Genomic DNA, 27490 nt, shown 5'->3' with positions numbered 1-27490 from the left:
GCTCAGTCAGTTAAGTGGCCGACTCTTGATTTCAGCTCAGGTCATGATCTCAGGGTTGTGAGCTCAAGCCCCATGTGGGGCTCTGTGCTGGGCATGGAGCCTGCTTAAGATTCTCTCTCTCCTTGTCCCCCTCCCCCCTCTAAAAAATTCTAATAAAGTATATTCAGTTCTGAATGGCATCTGGGAGCTAGCTGTCATTACTGGCTTTTAAACATTTTGCTCTACTTTAAAAAATTGATGTCAGAGATAGTGCCTAGGAGGGAATAAAACCTAGGAGATTTAGTAATTTGAGCCATTTCAAATTACCATTTCTATAAGTCAAAAACCATTGAATACTAGTAATTTTATATAGCTCAGTCTATAGATATAGCAGCATGGAACATTATTATTTGGGGGGTATCCAGAGATTGTTTAATACCATCCCTTTTGTTTAATTTTATGGAAACTGAAGCCAAGAGAAATATGCTTGAAGCCACAAAACCTTTTTCTAATTAACTATTAAGAGCAATAAATCAGATTTCACTAATTTACTGAAGGTAAAGGACAAAACTGAGTTGCTTTTCTTTTGGACTATTTTTACTTAAGTTTTGGACCAGGTTCTACTTAAAATAACAGCATAAACAATTTCAAGGGAAGTACTTAGTTTTTTAAAACAAGAAAATTTTCGGGGTGCCTGGGTGGCTCAGTCAGTTAAGTGTTTGCCTTGGGCTCAGGTCGTGATCCTGGGGCCCTGGTTTCGAGCCCATTGTGGACTCCCTGCTCAGCAGGGAGTCGGCTTCTCCCTCTGTCCCTCCCCCTGCCCATGCTCTCTCTCTCTTTCTGTCTCTCTCTCACATAAATAAATAAAATCTTTAAAAAAAATAAAAGTAAAACAAAATTTTTAAGAGCTTTAGAAAATGCTAATTTTTAAACTGTTTTTTAGACAGTTTTACTTGCTTTAGCTCATTATATAAATTTTATTTCAGGAGATTATAGAAATGCAACTACGTACTTTTTACCTGATATTTGGTCTTTTATTGTGTAAATATATATTTCTGACAAAAAAATTCTGATGGAATAAATCAGGAGAAAAATCATTCTCTTTAAGACCCTTTACTAACAAGCTAATATTAATTGTCTTTAGAGGCAAATTGCTTTAATTTTTCAAGGTCTTAATTTCTTTGTGCTAACAACTGGCAGCATTCTGTAGTTTATAGGCTTAACTACACATTTTATCAGCAAATGCTTGGGACCTTGACAGAACTGTTGACAAGTTAAGATTTGTTTTTGGTTACCATGAGTAGTTTCTATGGGGGTGAACTATTGTTAGTACTTGGTAGCCTTCTATGCTTGTCAGTCTGTTTTCTTCAGAAGTGATGATGAATTTAAATCTGCATGATGTGTTCCAGTTTACTTACTTAATGGAGATTAGGGGAGTGGATAGCTTTTTGAAATCCTTAATTACTGTTCCCATTAAGTGGTTGGAGAAGCAAGTATTTATATTTGATATGTTATCTTAATTAATAATCATTCTTTTTTTTCTGAGACATAAGGTAGCCACTAATAATCATTCTTTTTTTCTTAGACACAACATAGCCACTAAAGAAATAACTATCCTTTATTCAGACAACTCCCTTGCATTATTCCAGCAATTTTTTTTTTTTTTTAAAGATTTTATTTATTTATTTGACAGAGAGATAGAGAGCACAAGTAGGCAGAGAGAGAGGGAGAAGCAGACTCTCCACTGAGCAGGGAGCCTGACGCAGGGCTCGATCCCAGGACCCTGGGATCATGACCTGAGCCGAAGGCAGCCGCTTAACTGACTGAGCCACCCAGGCGCCCCTCCAGCAATATTTTTTTCCTTATAGTATTAAAAACCCCACATATAATATGACTGGTAGAAGACTTAGTTATTTACTATTTGTGGTTATAAATATACTATTTGTGGTTGAGGATTTTCTGCTTTTTTTTTTTAAGTATATTTATGAGTTACTGGCAGTACTGACCATGACAAAGAAAATTTCCTATAATTAAATTTTTTTTTTCATTCTTGGGAAAATATAATTACCCAAATTCAAGGTCATCTTGTATTTTAGTCAATAAGATACTTATCCTAGAAGTTTATTATTTATCTTTGGCAATATTTGTCTAGTTCATTAAAAATAGCTATAAGTTGTGAAGTTGCATTTACTGCTTATGTTTGGTGAACTTTTAAAAAATAGTGCTTTGGGTCATTGAATTCATGTCCCTAATATTTATTCTTGGTCATAAGAACCAAGATTTTTCTTTCTTTTTTTTTTTTTAAGATTTTATTTATTTGAGAAAGAGAGAGAGAGCACGAGCAGGGGGGGAGGGGCAGAGGGAGAAGGAGAAGCAGGCTCTCAACTGAGCAGGGAGCCCCATGGGGGCGGGATCCCATGACCCTGGGATCATGATTGAGCTGAAGGCAGATGCTTAACTGACTGTGCCACCCGGGTGCTCCCAGAACCATTCATATTGATCTAGATTTATTATATTTTTGATAGGGAATAAAACTGGAGAAATTAGTAATTCTTAGATTATAATGACTATAAATGACAATAGGCATGGTTAAAGTAAAAGAAATCCGGGTGCCTTGGTGGCTCAGTCAGTTAAGCGTCTGCCTTTAGCTCAGGTCATGATCCCAGAATCCTGGAATTTGAGTCCTGCATCGGGCTCGCTGCTCGGTGGGGAGACTGCTTTTCCCTCTGCTTGTGCGTTTGCTCGCTCTCTCTCTCTTTCTCTCTCGAGTGCGCGCTGTCTCTCAAATAAAATCTTTAAAAAAAAAAGTAAAGTAAAAGAAATCTCATTATCTAGGCAGAAAATGCTCATTAAAGAAAATTTGGAAAGTGCTAAAAAATGAAAAAAAATTTAAAAACTCTAATTTTAACAGTGATAACAACTTTGATATTTTTCTTTCCCTTTGTGTGTGTGCTGTGGGGGAAGAAAGGGAGGCAAGAGGCCTTTAATCTTTTTTTTATATACTTTACAACATTATAGGCTCATATAGAATTCCACATGATTTATGTAGGTGCTTTGTCCTTAAGGAGATAGATCATAACTTCCTGTTTCTTAAGTGTGGGCCTCTCATAGTGACACCTTCCAAAGAGGAGGAAGTTGGGAAAATTATTTTACAGTAGAGAAAGCTGACAAACATTACCTCAGCCAGGTGTCTTTAACAGTGATAAGCCATGTTGATAGCATGTACCCTTGATATGGTGTGATGAGAATGGCAATTTACCTCTGTGGTCTTCCTCCCCAAAACCCATAACCCCAGTCTAACTATGAGAAAATCATCAGGCAGATTCCAGCTAAAGGGCACTCTACAAAATAACTGACCAGTACTCCTCAAAACTGTCAAGTTAACAAAAACAAGGAAAGTTTGAGAAACTATCACTGCCACTTGAACTTAAGGAGAAATGAGGACTAAATGTAATGTAACTTGGATGGGATCTTGGAACATTAAGAGGATGTTAGATCAAAACTAAGAAAGTATGCGGGGCACCTGGCTGTCTTGTAGGTAGAACATGCAACTCTTGATCAGGGTTGTAAGTTTGAGCCCCATGTTGGGTGTAGAGATTACTTAAAAATAAAATCTTAAAAAAAAAACAAACCCAAAAAACAACTAAATAACAAACTGTGGAGGTGCCTGGCTGGCTTAGTTTGAAGAGCAGAGTACTCTTAATCTCCGGGTTGTGAGTTCCAGTCCCACGTTGGGTGTAGAGATTACTAAAAAAATAAATAAACTTAAAAAAAAAAACAACTAAGAAAGTATGAATATAGACTGTAGTTAATAAAATTGTATCGGGGTGCCTGGGTAGCTCAGTTGGTTAAGCATCCGACTATTTTAGGTCAGGTCTTGATCTCAGGGTCATGAGTTCAAGCCCCACGTTGGGCTCCATGCTTAAAAAATTTTTTTAAATTAAAATAATGTATCAATATTGGTTCATTAATTGTCATAAGTGTACCATAGTAATGGAAGATGTTAATAAACTGGGAAATTGGTGTATTGAAACTCTGTCCTGTCTTCACAACTTTTTCTATTTTTTTAAAGTTTTATTGAAAACATAACAAAGAAAATTATAGATCCTATTAGAGCCCTCTCTATATCTCTCAGATTTCATTCTCCCTGTTCTCTGAAGTAATCAATATCCTGCATTAAGTGTTTAACAATCTCATGCATGACTTTACAGTCTTACTACATATTTTTTAAATTTACAGTATTTGTCATCTAATATTTTCATATAAATAGCATCATACTTCATGTGTTTGTGTGCATTTGCCTTTTTTTATTATTGTTCAGCATTCTGTTTGTACTCTATCCATGTTGATAGATATAATTCTAATTCATTTACTGAACTTCCTAAATGGAATCATACAATCTATATTCTTTGTATTTGACTCTTATTTTAGCATATCTAAAATTTATGCATGTTATATCTGTCAATCATTTTTTAAAAATAGACTACTTTTTAGATCAGTTTTATACAGAAAAATTGGGTGGAATGTACAGAGAATTACTTTACAGCCCCTCACACTCCTTCTCCTTGCAATATCCCCTATTATTAGCATCTTGCATTAGTGTAGTGTATTTGTTACAGTTGATGAGCTGATGTTGATTACATTATTATTAACTAAAGTTAATAGTTTGCATTAGAGTTCACTCCTTGTGTTGTACATTTTGTTGGTACATTCCATCTCTACAAACGTATAACGGCTTGTGTCCACCTTTATAGTGTCAGATTCTGTATAATATACAGAATAGTATTACTGCCTAAAAATCCCTTGTGCCCCACCTATTCGTCCTTCTCTCCCTCTGAACCCTTGGCAGCCACTGATTTTTTACTGTGTCCATGGTTTTGCCTTTTCTGGAATGTCATATAATTGGAATCATAAAGTATATAGCTTTTCCATATTGACTTCTTTCATTTGGTAATAGGCATTTAAGTTTCTTTTATGTTTTTCATGGCTTGATAGCTCTTTTTTTAAATTTATTTTTTATTTTTTATTTTAATAGTAGTGAATAATAGTCCATTGTCTGGATATACTACAGTTTATCTAGCCATTCCCCTACTAAAGGACGTCTTGGTTGCTTCCCGGCTCTGGCAGTTATGATTAAAGCTGCTATAAATATCCATGTGTAGGGACGCCTGGGTGACTTAGTCGTTAAGCGTCTGCCTTCGGCTCAGGTCATGATTCTGGGGTCCTGGGATCGATCCCCACATTGGGCTCCCTGCTTCACGGGAAGCCTGCTTCTCCCTCTCCCAGTCCCCCTGCTTGTGTTCCCTCTCTTGCTGTGTCTCTCTCTGTCAAATAAATAAAATCTTAAAAAAAAAAAAATCCATGTTCAAGTTTTGTTTGGATATAAGCTTTTAACTCATTTGGTTAAATAGTGTGATTGCTGGATTGTATGGTAAGAATATGTTTAGTTTTGTAAGAAACTGCCAATGTCATCTAAAGTGGATATTCCATTTTGCATTTCTACCTGTAATGAGTAAGATTTCTTTTATTCCATATCCTTGTCAGCATTTGTTGTTGCTTTTTCTGCATCTATTGATGTGAACATGTAATTTTTCTTTTTTAGCCTGTTGATATGATGGATTACATTAATTGAATTTTGAATATTGAACCATCCTTGCATAAATCCCAGTTGGTTGTGATGTATAAATCTTTTTAGACATTATTGGATTCGATTTGCTAATAGGTTGTTGAGGATTTTTGTATTTATGTTCATGAGAGATACTAGTTTATGGCTGTTTTTCTTATAACATCTTTGTCTGGTTTTGGTATTAGAATAATGCTTGTCTCATGGAATGAGTTTGGAAGTATTCCTTCTGCTTCTTTTTTAAAAAATATTTTATTTATTTATTCATGAGAGACACACAGAGAGAGGGAAGCAGAAGCAGAGGGAGAAGTAGGCTTCCCGTGGAGCTGGGAGCCTGATGCAGGACTCGATCCCAGGACACTGGGGTCGTGACTTGAGCCAAGGGCAGATGCTTAACCAACTGAGCCACACAGGTGCCCTATTCCTTCTGCTTCTATTTTCTGAAAGAGTGTAGAAAATTGGTATAATTCCTTCCTTAAATGTTTGGTGAAACTCACCAGTAAACCGATCTGGACCTGGTACTTTCTGTTTTGGAAAGTTATTAATTATTGATTCCATTTCTTTAATAGACGAAGACCCAGTCAGATGATTCATTTCTCCTGAGTTTTTGTAGACTGTGAGTTTCCAGAAACTGTTCCATTTCTTCCAGGTTATCAAATTTGTGGGCATATAGTTGTTCATAATAGTCCTTTATTATCTTTTTAATGTCCATGGGGTCGTTAATGATGGCCCGTCTTTCTTTTCTAATGTTAGTAATTTATTTCTTCTCTTTTTTTTTCTTAGTTTACCTGGCTAGAGGTTTATTACTTTTATTGATCTTTTTGAAGAACCAGCTTTTGGTTTAATTCATTTCCTCAGTTGATTTCCTGCTTTCAATTTCATTGATTTTTGCTCTAATATTTATTATTTCTTTTCTTCTGCTTACTTTGGATTAATTTGCTCTTCTTTTTCTAGTTTCCTAAAGTGAAAGTTTAGATTATTCATTCAGATTTTTCTTCTTTTCTAATATATGTATTCAGTGCTATAAATTTCTTTGTAACACTTGCCTTCATTGCATCCCACAAATTAGGTATTTTCATTTTAAATTTGTTTAAAATATGTTAAATTTTCTTTTGGTATTTGTTTGACATATGTGTTATTTAAAAGTGTGTTATTTGGGGCACCTGGGTGGCTCGGTCAGTTAAGTGTCTGCCTTCAGCTCAGGTCATGATTCCAGGGTACTGGAATCAAGCCCACATCGGGCTCCGTGCTTAGCCCAGAGTCTGCTTGTCCTTTCCTTCTCCCCCTGCCCGCTGCTAGCATGCACTCTCTCTCTCATTTGTGTTCTCTCTCTCAAATAAATAAAATCTTAAATAAAAGTGTGTTATTTAATTTCCAACTATTTTGGGATTTTTCAGCTACCTTTCTGTTACTGATTTCTAGTTTAATTCCATTGTTGTCTGAGAGCAGACATGTATGATTTCTTTTTTTAAAAAAGATTATTTATTTATTTATTTATTTGAGAGCGAGAGAGTATGAGCCGGAGGTGGGGGGTGGGTAGAGGGAGAGGGAGAAGCAGACTCCTTGCTGAACAGGGAGCCCAACACAGGGCTCTCTTCTAGGATCCTGAGAACATGACCTCTGCTGAAGGCAGGTGCTTAACTGACTGAGCCATCCAGGCACCCCAGACATGTATGATATCTATTCTTTTAAATGTATTAAGGTGTGTTGTGTAGCTGAGAATGTGGTCTATCTTGGTCAGTGTTCTGTGTGAGGTTGAGAAGAATGTGTATCATGCTGTTGTTGGATGAAGTACTCTATAGATGTCAGTTAGATCCAGTTGATAGTATTGTTTATTTAAACTGTGTTCTGCGTACTGGATCTTTTAATTACCAATAGAGGGGTGTTTAATTCTCCCACTATAATAGTGGATTCATGTATTTCTCTTTGCAGTTGTATCAGTTTTTATACCATATGTGTTTTACACCAATTAAAAGACTGAGACTATTAGAGTAGATGAAAAAAACAAGACTCAACTGTATGTTGACTATTAGAAACCCATTTTAAATATGACACATACTGATTAAAAGTAAAAAGATGGAGGAAGATATACCATGATAACACTAATCAAATGAAAACTGGAGTCGCTATATTAATTCAGATAAAACAGAGTTTATTTATTTATTTATTTCAGATTTTATTTATTTATTTGAGAGAGAGAGCACAAGAGGGGGGGTGGGGGCAGAGGGAGAGGGAGAAGCAGACTCACCACTGAGCAGGGAGCCCGATGCAGGGCTCGATCCCAGGACCCTGGGATCATGACCCAAGCTGAAGGCAGACTCTTAACTGACTGAGCTACCCAGGCACCTCAGAGTTTATTTATTTTTTAAGATTTTATTTATTTATTTGATATATATATAGACAGAGTGAGGACGAGCAGGGGGAGTGGCAGGCAGAGGGAGAGGGAGAAGCAAGCTCACCCCTGAGCAGGGAGCCCACCTGAGCTGAAGGCAGATGCTTAACTGACTGAGCCACCCAGGCACCTCTGAAGTAGACTTTAGAGCAAGTAAAATTGTTATGGATAAAGAGGGACATTACATAATAATAAAGGGGTCAAATCTTCAAGAAGATGTTGAGGACATCTTCCTCAACATGTATGCACCTAGCAGCATATTGTCAAAATACATGAAGCAGAAAGTTGCAGAACTGCAAGGAGAAATAGACAAATCCACTATTGTAGTTGGGAGACTTCAACACCCTGCTATTCATAATAGACAGATCCATCAGGCAGAAGATCAATAAGGACGTAGTTGAGCCAAACAGGTCAATCAGTTAACTAGATCTAATTGACATTTATAGATTGTTTTGGTGGGGGAGGGAGGGAGAGATGAAGAGGTAGAACACAAGAGGTTTTAGAGCAGTGTAACTATACATGTTGTTTATACTTTTGACAAAACTTATAGAATGTACAACAAGAATGAACCATAATGTAAACTATAGACTTTGGTTAATAATGATGTGTCAGTATTGATTTGTCCTTTGTAACAAAGTACCACACTGATGTGGATATTGATGGTAGGGAAAGCTGTATGTGCATGGGTGGAGGGATTGTGGGTATGTGGTAACTCTACTTTTTGGTTAGTTTTGCTGTGTAAAGTTTCTTAGTTAAAAATGAGAACAAGTGCATCTGGAACCTAGTAATTTCTAAAGGTGTTTTCTGGTTTATTTTTTCAGAGAGGTTGCCATTTTTATTGAAAAACCCGAGGCAGAAGTGTGTGTCATTGAAGCATTCATATTAGGTGATAATATGGAATCACTTTGCTCTGATATATGAAGTTTACATTGTATGAAAGTATGTATTTCACTAAATACCATTTATCTGTGTTTGTTTTAAGCACTGGGCCTTTTTTGAAATACCACTCTAATAAACTAGAAGCTTAATGGAAAAAGCTATGATTTGTCTACCAGCGAATAATAGGAATTCTCTGTGGTTTAATCTTTAGTGCCAACTGTAAATACTCTTGCTTTCAAGCAGGAAGAAGAGATTAATGATTGTATGTAAGTATTAAAATACAATAGATTGCTTTAGGACTAAAATGCTTTGGGGTTGATTAATATCAAAGTTTCCAATTTTCAAATATTAGCCTTTTAACTTTAATTACTTAAATAAGTAATATACTTGATAATGAGCAGTTTATTAAAAAAGGGCATCATTCAGTTCAGTTGATTATTTATTATTTGTTTATTATTTTATTTTTTGATTTAATTTAATTTAATTTAAAGATTTATTTATTTATTTTAGAAAGAGAGCATGAGCAGGAGGAGCAGAGAAGGAGGGATAAAGAATCTCAAGCAGACTCTGCACTGAGCCTGATGTAGGGCTCAGTCTCATGACCCTGAGATGATGACCTGAGCCAAAACCAAGAGTCAGATGCTTAACTGACTGTGCCACCCAGGCGCCCCTTTTATTTATTTATTAAAACAATAGCAGTCATTTATTTAGCTAATGAATCTGAACTTTAGGCAGAACTCAGAGGGGAAGGCTCTTTTCATAAGGTGTTTACTCAACTGGAGGCTGTCTGATCCACTTCCCAAAATGCATCATTAACTGGCTATTTGGTGCTGGCTATTGGCTGGAAGCTTAGTGATAGACTGAGGGCTGGAGGCCAGAGTCCTTATGAGATAGTCTGTATGAGCTCCCTATAGCTTAGTACCTGGGTTCTATGAGCAAACCTCTTACAAGGGACAAAATGGAAGTTGCCAGTTTCTTAAAACCTGAGCCTGAAAATTGACACAGCATCATTCTGCCATGATCTTTTTTGAACCTTTTTTTTTTTTAAAGGACTTTAGTTTTTATAGTAGTTTCAGGTTCACAGCAAAATTGAGCAGAAAGTATAGATTTTCCGTCTGCCCCTGTCCCCACATATGCACAGCCTCCCCAACAATCAATATCCTGCACCAGAGTGGTGAATTTGTTATAGTGGATGAACCAACGTCACCCAAAGTCCATAGTTTACTTTAGGGTTCACTCTTACTGTTGTACATTTAATGGATTTTGGCAAATGTATAATGATGTGTATCTACCATTACATTATCATATAGAATAGTTTCACTGCCCTAAAAATCCTGTGTTCTGTTTATCCCTTCCTTTTCCCCCAACCCCTGGCAACCATGATCTTTTTACTGTTAGAACTTTATAATTTTGCCTTTTCCAGAATGTCATATACAGTTGATCCTTGAACAACAAGGGTTTAAACTGTATGGGTCTACTTACTGTGGGTAATGCAGGTTTTGTACAGTACTGTAAATGTGTTTGCTCTTCCTTAGAATTTTCTTAATAACATTTTCTTTTCTCTGCCTTACTTTATTGTAAGAATATGGTATATAGTACATATAACATACAAAATATGTGTTAATTGTTTATGTTAATGGGAAGGTAAGGCTTCCAGTCAGCTTTAGGCTATTAGTAGTTAAGTTTTTAGGGAATCAAAAGTTTTATGTGGATTTTTGATTGTGCTGGGGGTGTCAGTGCTCCAACCCCTGTGTTATTGAGGGGTCAACTTTAGTTGGAATTGCCGTGACCTTTGGACAAGCAGTCACACAGCCCATATTCTAGGGATTGGGATATAGACTCTTAACTTTCATTTGGAGAGGGGTCAAGAATATTGTAGCCAGGTTTTAAAATTGTCACATTCTATATTTCTATATTGTAAATAAGGAAACCCAGGTGCAACAAGACTAAAAGATTTTCCTGCAGTCAAATGAGTAGTCAAGACCAGGTGTTTTGGGAGTCCAGATTCACTCATTCATCATATATTTACTGATCACCTACTATGTGATCAGTCACTAGCTAGGACCCAGTCACTATGCTAGGACCTAGAGATTAAAGATAAACAGGTGGGGCAAGGTCTGTGCCCTCTAGAAGTGCTCACATGTTAGAGTGAGGTATGGGCCTGGCAGTTCCCCTACATTGTGATAAATACCACTAATTTACTATGCAGCCTACAAAGTAACATCTGTGTTAAAGCCTGAAAACAAGGTAGTGTCAAAAAAGGGGTTGAAGGAACAGCAACTAAGATGTTCTAGGCAGAAGGAACAACATAGGCAAAGATCCAGAGGGTAGTGGAAGAACAGCAGTTTTATGAGCTAAAATGAGTTCAGTATGGATGGAGGGAGATTGAGTGGGTGGAAGATTGTAAGAGGTAGGGGAAGATGAAGAGACACAAAGCTAGAGAGGTAGAGGGAGGTACCTGTTTATGATTCACCTTGTAAACCGTATTGAAGAATTAGAACTGAAATCTGGAAGCTAGAGAAGTCTTTACAGGTTTTTTTTTTAAAGATTTTATTTATTTTAACAGAGAGAGAGAGACACAGCGAGAGAGGGAACACAAGCAGGGGGAGTGGGAGAGGGAGAAGCAGGCTTCCCACGGAGCATGGAGCCCGATGTGGGGCTAGATCCCAGGATCCTGGGATCATGACCTGACCCAAAGGCAGACGCTTAATGCCTGAGCCACCCAGGTGCCCCCAGGTTTTTTTTTTTAATTAAGCTTTTTATTTAGAGATAATTATAGATTCATATGCAGCTGTAAGAAATAGTAGAAAAAGATATCCTTGTACACTTGAGCACTTCTCCCAATGGCAACCTCTTGTAAAACTGTAGTACTTTCTGGGGCACCTGAGTGAGTCAGTTGGTTAAGCATCTGCCTTCAGCTCAGGTCATGATCCCAGCGTCCTGGGATCAAAGCCCCACATCAGGCTCCCTGCTCAGCGGGGAGTCTGCTTCTCCCTCTCTCTCTGACCCTCCCCCTGCTCATGCTCTCGCTTGGTCACTCTCAAATGAATAAATAAAAAATCTAAAAGAAAACCCACTATAGTACTATATTGACATTGATTCAGTCAGGATGTAGAACTTTCCATTACTAGTAGGATCCCTCATGTTGAAGTTTTATAGCCATATTCATTTTCCTCCCACCCATCCTCACCCCTTCCTTTATTTTCAAACAACCGATAATCAATTTATTAAAATAGTTGATAATATCTGCAGTGGTGACTTCAACCTTGACTCCTGGTTAAATACTGATGGAAGTAATCGGTTTAACAGTTTCAGAAGGACTGTGGGAGTCAGTGAGTCCCTAATGGATCCTCATCTTAAAAAAAAAAAAAAACATCTTAGACTCTCCAGCCTAAGGAGTTTTTCTTGTACTGATTCTGAGTCCTAGTAGGCATCTGAACTGGTTCTTTTTTTCTTTGAGCATACACCTTATCCAGAGATTTTACACTGTGACTGGTTAGGGTAATTCTAATTTGGTGCATCAACACCTCCAGTTCCACAGATGTCTTTCTAGTATCTTTTCAAAACCATGGCTGTGATGTGGCTTCCTGACCAACTTGTTCCTGGGCAAGCGTGAACTGTGGTGAGTCAGAAGCAGGAGACTGTGGACCTGATCTCTCCTGTAGCTGTGACCATGTCTTTCTCAAAGCCCTCACTCCTTTTTTAACCCCTGACAACCACTAATCTGTTTTCCATTTCTGTAATTTTATCCTTTCAAAAATATTATATACATGGAATAATACAGTGTATAACCTTTTCTGATTGGCGTTTTTCATTCAGCGTAATTCTCTGGGAATTCATGCAGGTTGTGATATCAATGGTCCAGTTCCTTTTTACTGCAGATAAGTATTCCATGGTATGGATGTATCATAGTTTATCTAACCATTTACCTGTTGAAGGACATCTGGCTTATTTCTAATTTTGGGGTATTACAAATAAAGCTGTGGGAAATATTTGTGTATTAAAGCTTTTTCTGTGGACCCAAGTCCTCCTTTCTATAGGATAAATTCACAGAAATGATATTGCTAGGTCATATGGTAATTGTATGTTTCATTTCTTTAGTAAATTGACAGACTTTTTCACTGTGTGTGTACCATTTTACATTCCCACAAGCAATGTATGAGTGATTGAATTTCTCTATATCCCTGGCAGCATTTGGTCTTGTCACTGTTTTTAAATTGTAACCATTCTAATTCATTGTGGTTTTATTTATTTTATTTAAATATTATTTTTAAAAAATAATCTCTACACTCAATATGGGGCTCAAACTCATGACCCTGAGATCAAGAGTCAAATGCTTTACCAACTTGAGCCAGCCAGGTGTCCCTCATTGTGGTTTTAATTCACATTTTTCTGATGGGTAATGATGTTGGACATTTTTCGTGTACTTATTTGCCATTTATATATCCACTCTGGTCAAATGTTTCTCATCTTTTGTCCAGTTTCTAATGGGATTATTTGTTTTTTAATGTTGAAATTAGAAAGTTCTTTATATATTTTAGATATTAGTCCTTTGTCAAATATTTGTTTTGAAATTTTTTCTCCCAGTTTGTAGGCTGTCTTTTCCTCCCTTCAGTGTTTTTTTTGCACAGGACAAAGTTAATTTTGATAAGGTCGAATATAGTAGTTTTTCCTTTTATGGATCATGCTTTGGTGTTGAATCTAGGACCTCTTTGCCTAGTTCTACGTAGATATCAAAGATTGTCTTCTATTTTTAAAAAAAGATTTATGATTTTGTATTATATCTAAGCCCACGATCTATTTTAAGTTAGTTTTTATATAAGTTAGGAAATTTATGTTGAGGTTCCTTTTTTTTTTAACTTAAGTATATCTACTTACTTAACTACCTTTTGTTGAAAAGGCTGCGTTTCTTTTCTCCATTGAATTGCTTTTGTACCTTTGTCAAAAATCAGTTGTTCATGTTTGTGTGGGTCTGTTTTTGTGTTATTCTATTCCATTAGCTTATGTCTCCTCTCTGCTGCACATACCACAGTCTTGATTATTGTAGCTACATCTTAAGTCTTGAAATGAGGAAGACTGCTTTCTCCCACTTTATTGTTTTTGTTTTCAAAAGTTGTTTTTATCTATTCTGTTTCCTTTGGCTTTCCATATAAATTTTAGAATAATTTTGTGTATATATACAAAATTTCTTGCTAGGATTTTGATAGGAATTATATATATACACACACACAGATATATATAATTATCAGTCTGTTTCTTTTCTCTGAAGTAGCCATGAATAACTTGGCATGGGTTTACTTCCTTCTCTCTCCTACTACCTTTTTGTGTTTATTTGAAATTTCAGTTTCAGATTTATAGTTATTAATTTTTAACATAAAAATTGTTTTTGGATCATCATGTTCCAGTCAAGTATATCTTTAGCATAATGCTGATCTATGTTGACTAGGAGACCAGCAGTTTCTCTAAGCTGCCTACCGTCAGTGACATAATGTGGCTTCACTCAGTGATTATATTCTAGCAGCAGCAGTTTTGCCAATAATAATAATATGATGGTTTACATTTTTATTTTTTATTCAAATTCTCCCTTTCCTCTGATTTCGTAGCCTAAATTACCTTTGGCTCAGAGTCCCTTGCTTAGCAAGGCTAGATTAGGCAAACAAATTATCACTTTGGGATTATTTTTTATCTTTATCTAGGAGTTTATGGTTTGTGATATACATGAGAGGATTTTGTAAAGAAGTTGGTAACTTTAAATAATTCTAGACTTTATGTTGATCTGCAGCATTTATTATTTTTGGTTTAAAAAGTTGTTGTTAAGGTTGTGAGTGCTTTTTAGAACATGAATTCTAGGGCACCTGGGTGGCTCAGTTGGTTAAGCGACTGCCTTTGGCTCAGGTCATGATCCTGGAGTCCGAGATCGAGTCCCGCATCAGGCTCCCTGCTCGGCAGGGAGTCTGCTTCTCCCTCTGACCCTCCCCCCTCTCATGTGCTCTTTCTCTCTCATTCTCTTTCAAATAAATAAATAAAACCTAAAAAAAAAAAAACAAAAAAAAAACATGAATTCTAGGGGTTGTGTTAGATGCTATAATTGCAGAGATAATGTAGACCCTGCCCTCACAGATTAGAATCTGTTGGGTGAAATAAACTTGTAAACAGATAATTCCATTACATTGAGGTAAGTGTGATGACAGAGATATTAGGGCATTTCTGGAATAGAAAGGGGCCCTTACCTTTTTAGGGGAGGAGGAATATTGGAGAAGCCATGCTTGAAATGAGTCTTGAATGGTAAATAGGAGTTAATCTGATGAAGGACATTTAATCTGGTGGAAGTTAATGTGACGGAAGGACATTTCAAGCAGTTAGAATAATGGACAAAGACACATAGAAAGAAGTAGCATGTTAGGATTTCTCGTAGGGGAATTTCAAATAGGTTAGTGCTGTGTGAATGACAAGTGAGGAAAGCAGGAAGCTGTAAGATATGAGCAAGTGGTTCTCAAACCTATTATGTCCATTGTTTCCTTTCTATAGTAAATATTTTCTCTCTTTTTTAAGATTTTATTTATTTACTTATTTGAGAGAGAGAGAACGAGCAGAAGGGGAGAGGGAGAAGCAGACTTGCCACTGAGCAGAGAGCCCGATGCAGGACTCGATCCTAAGACCCTGGCATCATGACCTGAGCCGAAGGCAGACACTTAACCTACTGAGCCACCCAGGCGCACTACAGTAAATATTTTCTAATGCCCCTTTATTTATTCTTAAATAGAATTTATGTATAATTATAATTCATATATAATAAAATTAACATGCATAATTTCTAACAAATCAACATCATGACATAAATCTAATATAGTCCATTTATAATAAAATAATTTGAAATAATGTATTTTAAAATGTAAATATTCAAGCATTACTGCATTAGAACATATAGTGAATCAAACATATACTTGTACCTATATGTAGAATCCCTGTGAATGTGCAACAATAAACACAGACTTATATAGATATATTGATAATTCAGATATTTTAACTGGTATTGCCATTGGTAATGAGATTTTCCAAAATGTTCGACAACTGTTTGTAAAGTTCTGACCAAAGTACAAATTATATTACTTTCATTCCTATAAAATTTGGTATTTATTAAAACTGCAAAATATTTTTATGAAAAAAGAAAAAATTAATTTCTAGGTTTGGGTAATTATAAACAGGTTTTTCCACATAATGTTAAATGGGACATTACCAAGTCATGTGGGGCATGAGTCAGTTTGTTTTGTGGAATGTTCTTGAGCAGGGACTGGTAAACTACATCCCAGAGCCACACTGCCTATTTTTGTATAGCTCATGAGCTAAGAATCTTAGGTTTGTATATTTTTAGAGTTGGACCAAAAAAAAAAAAAAAAGGGGAATATATAATAACAACTTTACAGAAAGTTTGCCAACTCATTTTCTTGAGCATTGTAGGATGCCTAGCATTCCTAAGTCCTGCTCACTAGATGCCAGTAAGCACTGCAATCACTATGAAACCAAACACAGCTCCAACATTTTTCAAGTTACTTCGGAGGGCAGTACTACCTTGTTGAGGACCACTACCCTAGATGATCAGTTTTCAATATTTTATTCCTCTGTGACACACTTAACAGTAATATGCATGATTTATTCTGATGTAGGTTTCTTGTGTTTGTAATTTTCTTTTTTTCTTCTATTCAAGGAAACAGTTAAAATGAGGCAAGAATTGTTAATATAAAGTTAACCTTGAAAACCCTCCCAATTTATGTTTATAAAAATAAATTTTACAAACTTTAATTCTTTTACTACTAATAATAACATTATTTGTAACTTATAACTTACACAGGAATTTTTACAATTGATAACCACTATAGCAGGTAATAGCCAACTGTTGGAAACCTTAACACAGGGAAGTGATAGTATCCTATTGACATTTTATTAATTTTTTTTCTTTTTAAAAGATTTTATTTTAGAGATAGAGAAAGAGTGAGAGGAAGAGCAGAGGGGAGGGACAAGCAGGCTCTGCGCTGAGTGCCGAGCCCAAAGTGAGGCTTGTTCTCAGAACCCTGAGACAATGACCTGAGCCAAAATCAAGAGTCGGAGGCTTAACCGACTGAGTACCCAGGTGCCCTGACATTTAGATTACTTTGGTGGGGTATAGAAGATAAGAGTTGAGGAGGTACAAGGTAGAAGCCTAGTTTAGGTACAAGAGAATGATTGCTCTCAAGTACTCAATACTGGGTAGTAGGGACAGAGCAGAAGGGACACATTATTAGAGAATTATTTCAGATATAAGAATCAGTAGAAGGTGATGAACAAAATGTTATAGGCTTAGTTCTTAACTTTTGTTGCTCATTAGAATGATTTGGGAAGCTTTTAAACAATGCCACTGCCTAGGCCCTGTTTTAGAATTTTTAGAAATCAGAATTTCTGCCCAGAGTCTGGGCATTGATATTTTAAAAATGTACCTCATGGGGCGCCTGGGTGTACAGCTGGTTAAGCATCAGACTCCTGGTTTCAGCTCAGGTCATGAACTCAGGGTCATGGAATTGAACCCCCACATGGGGGCTCCGTGCTCAGTGTGGAGTCTGCTTAAGACTCTTCTTTTCTCTTCCTCTGCCCCTCCCCCTGCTCACTCGAGTTCTCTCTCTCTCAAATAAATAAGTAAATCTTAAAAAAAAAAAATGTACCTCATTATTCTAATGTGCAGCCAGTGTTGAAAACCACTAATTCAAGTTGTGGAGGAGGGGGCAAGAATCAGGAATAAGTGAGTACCAGGCTGCCAGCTGAGGCTCCTGGTGGATAGAGGTGGCATGCCTTGAACAGTGTCTATTCCATGGTACCTATTCAAATATTTCTTGAATAAATGAAAATTGATGACTTTGAACTCGAACCACAATCAGTTCCTTATTTAATTTCTGATTATTCTAAATTTGGATGAATTGATCCCAGTTCAATATATTATTGACTGGGACCCAACCAAAATAAATTGTCACAGGTGAGGTTATATCAAAATAGATACCTTCATATGATTTGAGGAAAAGTATGATATGAATCATCTACATTGTGATGTGATATTGTGAAGCAAAGTGCTAGTAGAAATAATTTGACTTAATTATAGTATATTATACAAATTGATGTTTCTATTGAGTGGCTTAGAGAATTTGGGTGTTTATGATGATGTTTATTTGAATTATACTGTGAAATATCTTTATCAAACATTGTTACATTTATCATATAGTTTTTTTTTTTTTACATTAATTGAAGAATGAAAGGCAGTATGTTTGTCTCTCAGCCCCGTCCTACTTCCTCTACCTATACTATGCTTGTATACTGTCTTCACACTCATTGTTCTCAATGCTACTGCCCAAGTTTAGTCAGAACTGTTGGTTCTAAATGATAGGAATATAGCTTAAACTATCTTGAATAGTAAATCAAATTTTTTGGTACCTGAAGGTGGAAAGGATGCTGAGATAGCATACGGAATTGAAGGAAGGTTTACAGGAACCAGGGCCTTGGGGATTATAGAGCAGGGATATCACTCCTTTAGAACCCACTCTCAACTCTGCTTGGCTTCATTCTTTTTATTGCAATCACGCCTTTGCCAAAAGATCAAAGAGAGCAGTCTGCATCCTAGCCTCATGTTTTTCTGATACCATGACCCCAAGAGGCAAGACCATTTCTTTTCCTGCTCTAAATTAGGAGATTGATTTGGATCAGCTGTTGTGTCCAGAGAAAGGAGGATAACTATGATTTGTCTGGTTTGGAGCTCATGCCAACCCCAATGGCCAGGGGAGGATAAGGAAATACCAAAGAAGAGGCAAGGAAAATCTTGTCTTGAGACCAGATAATTAACAGTCACTGTCCTCTCGAAGGCTCCATTGCCACAGACCTTTGATGATTTTCCACTTCAGTTTATGTAGCAGCTTACTGTTCTCAAAACAGCAATGGCGGGGCGCCTGGATGGCTCAGTCGGTTAAGCGTCTGCCTTGGGCTCAGGTCATGATCCTGGAGTCCCAGGATCAAGCCCCATGTTGGGCTCCCTGCTCAGTGGGGAGTCTGCTTCTCCCTCTCCCTCTGCTCCTCCTCTACTCGAGCTTGCTCTCTCTCACTTACTCTCTCTCTCAAATAAATAAATAAAATAATTAAAAACAGCAATGGCGGGGCACCTGGGTGGCTCAGTTGTTGGGCGTCTGCCTTTGGCTTGGGTCATGATCCTGGGGTCCTGGGATCGAGCCCCGCATCGGGCTCCCTGCTCGGCGGGGAGCCTGCTTCTCCCTCTCCTGCTCTCCCTGCTTGTGTTCCCTCTCTCGCTGTGTCTCTCTCTGTCAAAAAAATAAAATAAAATAAAATAAAATAAATAAATAAAAACAGCAATGGCAATTTAATAATCATTCAAAATATGATCTGTAGTTAAGAAGCTATCTTTTTCTATTTATTTACCAAATTCAAATTTATTTTTTTTTCTGTCATTATAGTCTATTGCATCTGCAGACATGGATTTCAACCAGCTGGAGGCATTCTTGACCGCTCAAACCAAAAAGCAAGGTGGGATCACATCTGACCAAGCTGCTGTCATTTCCAAATTCTGGAAGAGCCACAAGACAAAAATTCGAGAGAGCCTAATGAACCAGAGCCGTTGGGATAGTGGGCTTCGGGGCCTGAGTTGGAGAATTGACGGCAAGTCGCAGTCAAGGCATTCAGCTCAAATTCACACCCCTGTTGCTATAATGGAGCTGGAAATAGGGAAAAGTGGACAGGTAAATCAAACTTTAATTTCCTTCTGTAAACTATATTTCTCATTACATGTTAGCTATATATTCAGATTGATTTTATGTAACAGTCTTCTTTGCAGAGATAATAAGAATAATAGGAAAAGACCCTGTTTCCTAGAATCCCTTTTCAGATATGGAATCATCTGAAAATTTGGATATTCCCAGTTTTGGATAGAATCTGGAAACCAGCCTCATGGTCCTGGCAGTTATCTCAGAAGTACAAAATGGGTCATTGGGGTGATTGCACAGAAGTTGGCTACTACTCCATTTTGGTTAGATCTCAGAATTCTTGGCGTTTGGTCAGAATCTTTAAAGCAATGATAGAGATGCTAAATAAAGAGCAGAAATTGAGATTAAACAACACAGAACAAAACTGTCTCACCAAGTCATCTTTTTTGGCAGTGTATCTTAATTACAGTATTTGTTCCTAAAGACCCTAAGTGTGCTATCTCTATCCTTGAGCCCACAAATAATTTTTAATTTGATCTTGATTATTTACAAAACAGTCCTCTTTTTCTTGCAGTTTCCATCGTCATTATAGCAGATGATTTTGGCATCTACATTGTTTTTCTTGAAGTCATTCAGTTTGTGCTTCAGATGACTGCCAGATCAGACTTTTAATGACCTGGTGTATGCCTTTTGAGAAAAAAAGAAAAAAGCAGCAACCCATAATTGGGAAGAGAAAACCCAGATCACTGAATTAGCTAACTAGATTTATTTTCAGATAAATAATCAAATAAGTGCTTCTGTTACATCCTATAATAGAAATTTATTTTTTTTCTACAGATGAGAGCATTTTTTTAGCTGTCAGTTTCCCTTACATATTCCTTTCTTAAGTTTCTTAGGATTTTTCAGTGTTTGTAGTTCCATAATAACACTAATTTTAATTTAAAAGGTAATTCCTTTAAAAAATAATTCTTTTTCAAAATACATTTGGAGAATCTTTTATACAGTTTTTGTAAAATAGTGCTATTGCCTTTTTTGACTTTGGTTTGTCTGACCCTAAAGTCCGTTCTCTTAACCATTGTCATACATGGCCTTCCTCCTACTGTTCCTAGATCAAAAATCTGACAGATTACAAAGGTGTGTTATGTGTTAAGTATACTTGGATATCTAAGTTTAACTAGCCATTTGTATAGGCTATTCATTTTTTATTTGGCAGTAGTGATTATTTCATTTTGTCTTTAAGTTTTTATAATTTGGGCAGGAATATGAAAACATGCATATCTATTTTAAGACATTCCTAGAAAGCTGTTATAATACTTCTTTAACTTGAGCAGGGGCGCCTGGGTGGCTCAGTCGGTTAAGTATCTGCCTTCAGCTCAGGTCATGATACCTGGGTCCTGGGATCGAGCCCCGCGTTGGGCTCCCTGCTCAGCAGAGAGCCTGCTTCTCTCTCTTCCTCTGCTGCCCCCCCCCTTGCTTGTGTGCTTGCTCTCTCTCTCTCTCTGTCAGATAAATAAATAAAATAAAATTTTTAATAAAAAAATACTTTAACTTGCTATTTTCCTATTATTTCTTAAACTGCCTTTTGATTTTAGTAACTTATATCATCTGGATTTATTGGGTATCACCACAGGGATTTTTTAAATCTACTTGAAAATCTTTAAAGTTTTTTCTTTGATCTTGTTACCCAAAGTGGCATTCAACTGTTTGTTTTTTTAAGTGTAGAATGATTTTGCCAACAGTAAATCTAAACATTACAAATAATGTTGGCTAGCTTCAGGGATATTTTGTGATCAGTTAGAACGAGTTGGTAAATTTTTTTTTAAGTGGCCAGATAGTTTGTGCTTGACAACCGTATAGTTTCTGTCATAAGTACTCAACTTTGTTGTTGTAGCTCAAAAGCAGCAACAGACAATATGTAAATAAATGGACATTGATGTTTCTAGAAAGTTTACCTATCACAATATAATCAACAGATCTTAGAAGTCAGAGAGTCCTTAAGCACTTACCTGATGAATTACACAGGTAAAGTAGTCTATCCCCATTTTCTAGAGAAGGTATCTGAGATAGATATGATTTCCTTTAGACAGAGGTACTATGTGGTAAAATGAAAACTAAAATGGAAATCACTAAATTGATTTTTTTTTTCCCCAAAAACCATTGATACCAACGTTTAGGAGCCAAAAAAACATGTTCATAATAAAATAAGGTAGTCGACAGCATTGATACTGAAATTGCTCTTTAACCCACAAAATCCTTTGACTGCAAATATATTCTTAAGAAAAGTTGTAAAAAAAAGTAAACAATAATACAACCTAGGCTGGCAATAAAACATACAGCCCAAATCCTATAGGAAATGTTTTTGTGAGACCTGGATCCTTGGTTAGTACTTCTGTCAGCCTCTAAGTAAATATTATTTATGAAGTACTCCACTATATCAAATTTCCAGTTTTTAGAACATCTATAGGCAACAAAGTCAAAGTTATTTTCATATGTAGACATTGAATGAACTTGTGAGGGAATTAATGATTCTAAGATACTGGGAGGTTGCTTCCAAGAAGAATGACCAACTTTTTTGAACTCTGTGTGTGTACATATGTGTGTATTGATATACCCCAAAGTAACTAAATTACTGTCTTCAGTTTATGTCATTTTAAATCAGTTGTTCTCAATGATAGCTGCACATAAGAATCGCTTGTGGGGCTTTAAAATTTTTCATGCTTAGGACGGTGTTGAGACCAATTAAATAAGAATCTGTGGGGATGGGACCTGGGTATCAGTATTCGTTAAAGTTAGTGATTCCGGTATTCATCCAGAGTTGAGAACCACTGTATTAAAGGTAGCCAAACAATGTGAATTGAAGTGTAAATAGAGCTTGGTATCAAATTTTTACAGTGAGAATTCAATATACGTTGGCATAGTACTTCTAGTTACCATAATGTATGGAGTGCTTGGGGACTCTCTTCAGGAACTAGATGTGGTAGTGGTGGGTTTTTTGTCTTCCCTTCTCTATTTAAATTGCTTTCTCCTGCTAGTTTGTCTGTGTTACTTCTTTCTTTAGTCCAAAAACTACATTTGGTGATAAGTGACCAAGTACAGGCACTGGCTTTTTTCTATTAACACAATATAATAAACTTTTGGAAGATGAGGAAGCCGAAGTAATAGAGAAGTAACTAAAGCAGTATACATTTATGGAAATCTACAGAGCTAGAGAAAATGAGTATGAACTAGTGAACTAATTACTTTTCTTAGAATGTTTTTCTCCAACAGAAATAAAAAATTTTGCAAGAATAAAACATGAATTCAATGGTGAAAGAACATAGAACACTTTGAGGTGAACATTTCATGTACAAAGAAAAGAACAAGTGCTTTACTTGTACAGTTGAGATCCTATCATATTTGGGCATAAATCACTGAGGGTCCCCAAGCCTTGAGGACTATTGGAATCTGGTATGTGTCTTTAGGAAAGTTTTGTTATTTAATGTACTTATTAACTCCATGTTGTGGTTTTCTTCTGGAATGTAATTATCATAGAATGTCTTCTTTTTTAAATAGTAACTATTGGGGGGATAATTTATATGTTTAGTGAAGTCTCATTTATGGTTATTTCTTTTTTAAAGATTGAATTTTGGTATTTTTTAAAGATGTGTTGGTTTTTCCTTTGTGACTTTTTTTTTTAGAATTTATTTTTGTTAGTAATCTCAACACCCAACATGGGGCTCGAACTCACAACCCTGAGATCAAGGTTTACATGCTCTTCTGACTGAGCCAGCTAAGCACCCCTTTTTTGTGACTTCTTGTTTTTCAAGACCAATAAAACATTTTGTGAGGAAACATTTAGCCACAACCTCAGTGCTGAACCGTTTAGTGATAAATTGTTCCTCTTATCTTCCACCAAATTGTTCTTTGGTATACATTTTGAAGTGCCCTGCCTGTAGAGATCAGAAATACAAAGCTCTGTTTCTTTTTGCCTTTCTAAAAAATGGCTAATGTTACTGCCTTTTCTAGACTAGGATTTAGTGTACCAAGCACTCCTCTAGGTTTGGGTCTGTTTTCAGCAGACGTAGGGAAGACAACCTCCCCTCCCCTGCCCTTCAGTCTGCTTAATAACAAGTCCTTTGCTGCTTCTGTCACTCTCCCTGGGGATGGCCTACTGTTCTTTCTGTACAGTCTGGGCAGCCTGACTGGTGATAGCAAGAGTAGTGTCAGTGAAGCAGCCCACACAGCTAGAGAGAGAATTTTCAGTGGGAGAGTCTAGGCGATTCTCTGGCTTCTCCACACATTTATCCCAGCACAGCTCCAAGATGTGATACACCCGTGCAGTGAACTGCATGCACCTTTTGTTGTTTGGCTGCCACCAACTCTGCTTCATGTGCCTCACCCAGGTCTGCCATTATCCTTCTCGAGCTTGGGTGATTAATAACCAGTTTATTATTATTATTAACAGCTGAGCTCTGTTATACCACTGTAGCTTCACCAGCTTGAGCAATGCCGCCACAACTCCCTGGTTTGTGTCATAGGAAAAGAAGCAAAGATTAAAACACATACACATTCTCTGACACTCTTTCTCACTTACATAAACACGTATGTACATACATAGGTTTTATGTGTGTGTGTATAAATATATGGAGAAATAAAAGGATAGGGGTGCCTGGGTGGCTCAGTCAGGCATCCAACTCTTGATTTCGGTTCAGGTCATGATCTCGGGGTCATGGGATCAAGCCCCACTTGGGGCTCTGTGCTTGGTGTGGAGTCTGCTTGAGATTCTCTCCCGCTTTCCCTGCTCACACTCAAAACATACATACGTACATACATACATAAAATCTTTTTAAAAAATGAAATATAAGGATAGAATATAGAGAATAAATAAAATGCCATTGTTTTTATCAATGCTCAGTCACCATTTTAAGATCATATTGCCTTACTCCAAATACCTACCAAGGGGAGCTTAGATATCTCATTTGGTTATATAAGCTGTAGTGGTTGGCCTATTTCTGGTAATTCTTATATTTAAGCTTGTTTTCACTTTTAGCGATGTAATAAAGGATAACTTCCACAGAAATTAGTGAAGGCAATGTAATAAACCACCTTTTGTCGCTAGGGATTGATGAAATTTAACAACTTGGGGATTATTAAATCAGTTTAGAATGGAGTTTTTAAAATAAATTTTTCATTTTATATTTTATATCAGGTTTAGAACATGGAGTTTATTTAAACTTTAGTTCTGAATGGGCCAACCCTTTTTTGTAGCTCTAAGGTGTGTTTCATAATAGTTTGTGTTCTAAAGTTGAGGTCCTAAATTTACAGTTCCAAGATAATCATTTATAGAAGACAATGCCTAAAGTCTGTAACCACACAGAAAAGAAAAAGAATAAGAAGTTTTGTCTCCCTTGAAAGCCACTGTGATTTTTACTGTGTTCATGTTTGCTAAAAAACAAACATGGAGATCTAAAGCTTAAAATTTAAATTCTAACTCTGAATTAGCTATTTGCAAAAAAATACCTTGTACAGAGGAAATGTTTACCAAAACAGAAAAAAAAGTTGCAAAAAAAGCTTTTACTGTTATAAATTAAAATGGATAGTTACATAACAGAATAGGTTATAGTTAATGGGGGAAAATGTAAGTTTAAAGTGGTCATCTAGTTATGAAAGATTAAAATCAGAATTATTCAGTAGTTGATAATTTACCAATTGAAAAGTAGACATTTTGAGTATGTTTTATATATTATACTTCTTATTGTGTAATAAGTGGTATTTCATATTTTTAATGTGTTAAATATTAGTTTGCTCTACTATTAATGTAGTCCTTGGTTTTCTTAGCCAAGTCATTGTTTAAAAATTTATACAGTGTTTTGCATTTGCATTTATTTTGGTCTTAAGTAACAGCCTTTTGAGATTGCAGTTACTTGACCCATGAGCATTTGACCTACTTGAGTTCTCTTTTCTTTGAAACACTTGTCCTTCCAGGATACCACATTTGCCTGATTTTCCTTTTAGCTATCTAGTCTGCTCTTTTCTTTCCCCCTTTTAGATCTCTTTTGCTGGCTCCTTCTCATTTCCCCAACATCTAAAAGTTGGAGTGTCCCTGGCCTTGGGTCCTTGGTCCTCTTTTCTTCTTACGTACAACACACTTCCTAGGTTATCCTATCCATTTTCATGGATTTAAATATCATCTATATGCTAACAGCTCCTGAATTATATCTTCAAACTAGATTTTTCCCCTAAATTCCAGATATATATTTATGACATACTTGAGAATTCTATTTAAATGTGAAAAGGGTATCAAAAAATTGAATATGCCCCAAATTAAGTTCCTCATAAGCCTCCTAAACCTGTTCCTCCTTCATTTTTTTCATCTCAGTTAGTGACACATCCATTCTTCCAATTTATATCCTTTCATTTTCTCACACCCACATCAAGTCCATCATCAAATCCTGCTAGGTTTAATTTTAAAATATGGCTTAAATTTTATTACTTCTCACTAACACCCTCCCTCCCCACTATTCTGTTCAGATCACCAACACTGCTCTCCTAGATCGTTAACAACATCCTCCCAACTGGTCTATTTGCATCTGCTCTTTAACTTATTCTCAACACACAGTAGTATATCAACAGAGCAAATCATGTATTCATGGCTCTTATCTTATTAGTGACTTCCTATCTCAATTAGATTAATAGCTCTTTCCCTTACTCACTCTTCTCTAACTAGACCCAGTGGCTTCCTTGCTGATTTGTGGAACATGTCAAGCATGTGGAACATGTCTGTGCATTTGCTGTTCCTTCTCTCTGGATTGATCTTCCCTCAGATATCTGCAATAATAGCTTTTCCACTTTTCTGACATCTTTTTTTTTTCTTCCTAATTCACCTTCTCATTAATGCTTTCACTGACCATCTTTCTAAAAGTTCCGTCCTCCACTTCCTGCTTTATTATTTGAAACTTCATTGAGCCATAATATCCATACAATAATCTGTATCCATTTGAAGTGTCCAATTTGATTACTTTTGGCTGGTGTATACACTTGTAAAATTACCACTATAGTCAAGAGGCAGAATGTGTCTATCAGCCCCCAGAAGTTTCCTTGTGCCCCTTTATAGTTCATCCCTCTCTCTACCCCAACTCCTAGGCAACCAGTGATGTACCTTCTGTTATCATAGATTAGTTTTTTTTTCTGTATTTTTTCTTCCTGCCACTTATTCTAACTAGCATACTATATATTTTGTTTTACTTATTAATCTTGCCTGTGCTCCACATTAGCATATAAGGGAGCAAGGATTTTTAGTGTTTTGTTCACTGATGTATCCTCAAGGTCTAGGATGCTGTCTGGCACGTGATGTTCAGTAAATATTAGTTGAATGAGTAAATGAATCACTGAATCCATTATTTACAAAGCATCTACCGTGTGTCAGACTCTCAGTAGGTGTTGGGGATATATCAGTGAACAACATAGACAAATCCTTTATCTTATGGAGCTGACAGAAAAAGAAAAATAGTAGTAATTAGTGTAAGAAAGTATATCAGAAACTGAAGAACCTTACCAAAGCACAGAAGAGGGAATAACCCTCTTTACCCAGGAAGTTAGGGAAGGCAGTTGTGAGCAGGTAACATTTGCATTTGATTTCTCTGACAACTTCAGCTCTCCTATTCAGAGCTGAGAGTCATGAACTAAGAAAAGTTGGTACAGGCAGTACAGATTCTTTAGAGTTTATGAACATACCACTTGCATTTAACAGCTAGGTACGACCTTTGGTAGGGTTTAGTACAGGTTCCTGATGATTGTCATTTCTTTTTTTATCACGTCCTACATGTTGGTTTTCCAGTTTCTCAACCCACAGGCAGTAAGAAGTAGCAAGAAGTAAATTGACAGAAAAATTATTGCAAGCAAAAGTAAGAC

General features: G+C 36.5%; 2 protein-coding genes and 1 pseudogene across 3 annotated transcripts in view; 2 read left to right on the top strand and 1 right to left on the bottom strand.

Annotated features, from left to right (window-relative positions):
* Nucleotides 1-27490, top strand: part of COMMD1 (copper metabolism domain containing 1) — a 193673-nt gene that overhangs the window by 83517 nt on the left and 82666 nt on the right. For both annotated transcript variants that reach the window (XM_032410895.1, XM_032410894.1), the window contains exon 2: nucleotides 19355-19636. In XM_032410895.1, the coding sequence (XP_032266786.1) occupies nucleotides 19373-19636 (264 nt within the window). In that variant the 5' untranslated portion in view covers nucleotides 19355-19372. The remainder of the gene's footprint in view (nucleotides 1-19354; nucleotides 19637-27490) is intronic.
* B3GNT2 (UDP-GlcNAc:betaGal beta-1,3-N-acetylglucosaminyltransferase 2) overlaps nucleotides 19615-27490 on the top strand; it is a 185448-nt gene continuing 177572 nt past the window's right edge. The window contains exon 1 of the mRNA XM_032410892.1: nucleotides 19615-19636. The gene's annotated coding sequence lies outside the window, so the exon portion shown is untranslated. The remainder of the gene's footprint in view (nucleotides 19637-27490) is intronic.
* Nucleotides 23329-24196, bottom strand: LOC116636261 (annotated as a pseudogene).

The sequence above is a fragment of the Phoca vitulina genome, unplaced genomic scaffold, assembly GCF_004348235.1.
Source record: "Phoca vitulina isolate PV1807 unplaced genomic scaffold, GSC_HSeal_1.0 scaffold12, whole genome shotgun sequence".
Taxonomy (NCBI): Eukaryota; Metazoa; Chordata; class Mammalia; order Carnivora; family Phocidae; genus Phoca; species Phoca vitulina.
This window is presented reverse-complemented; position numbering and strand designations above follow the sequence as displayed.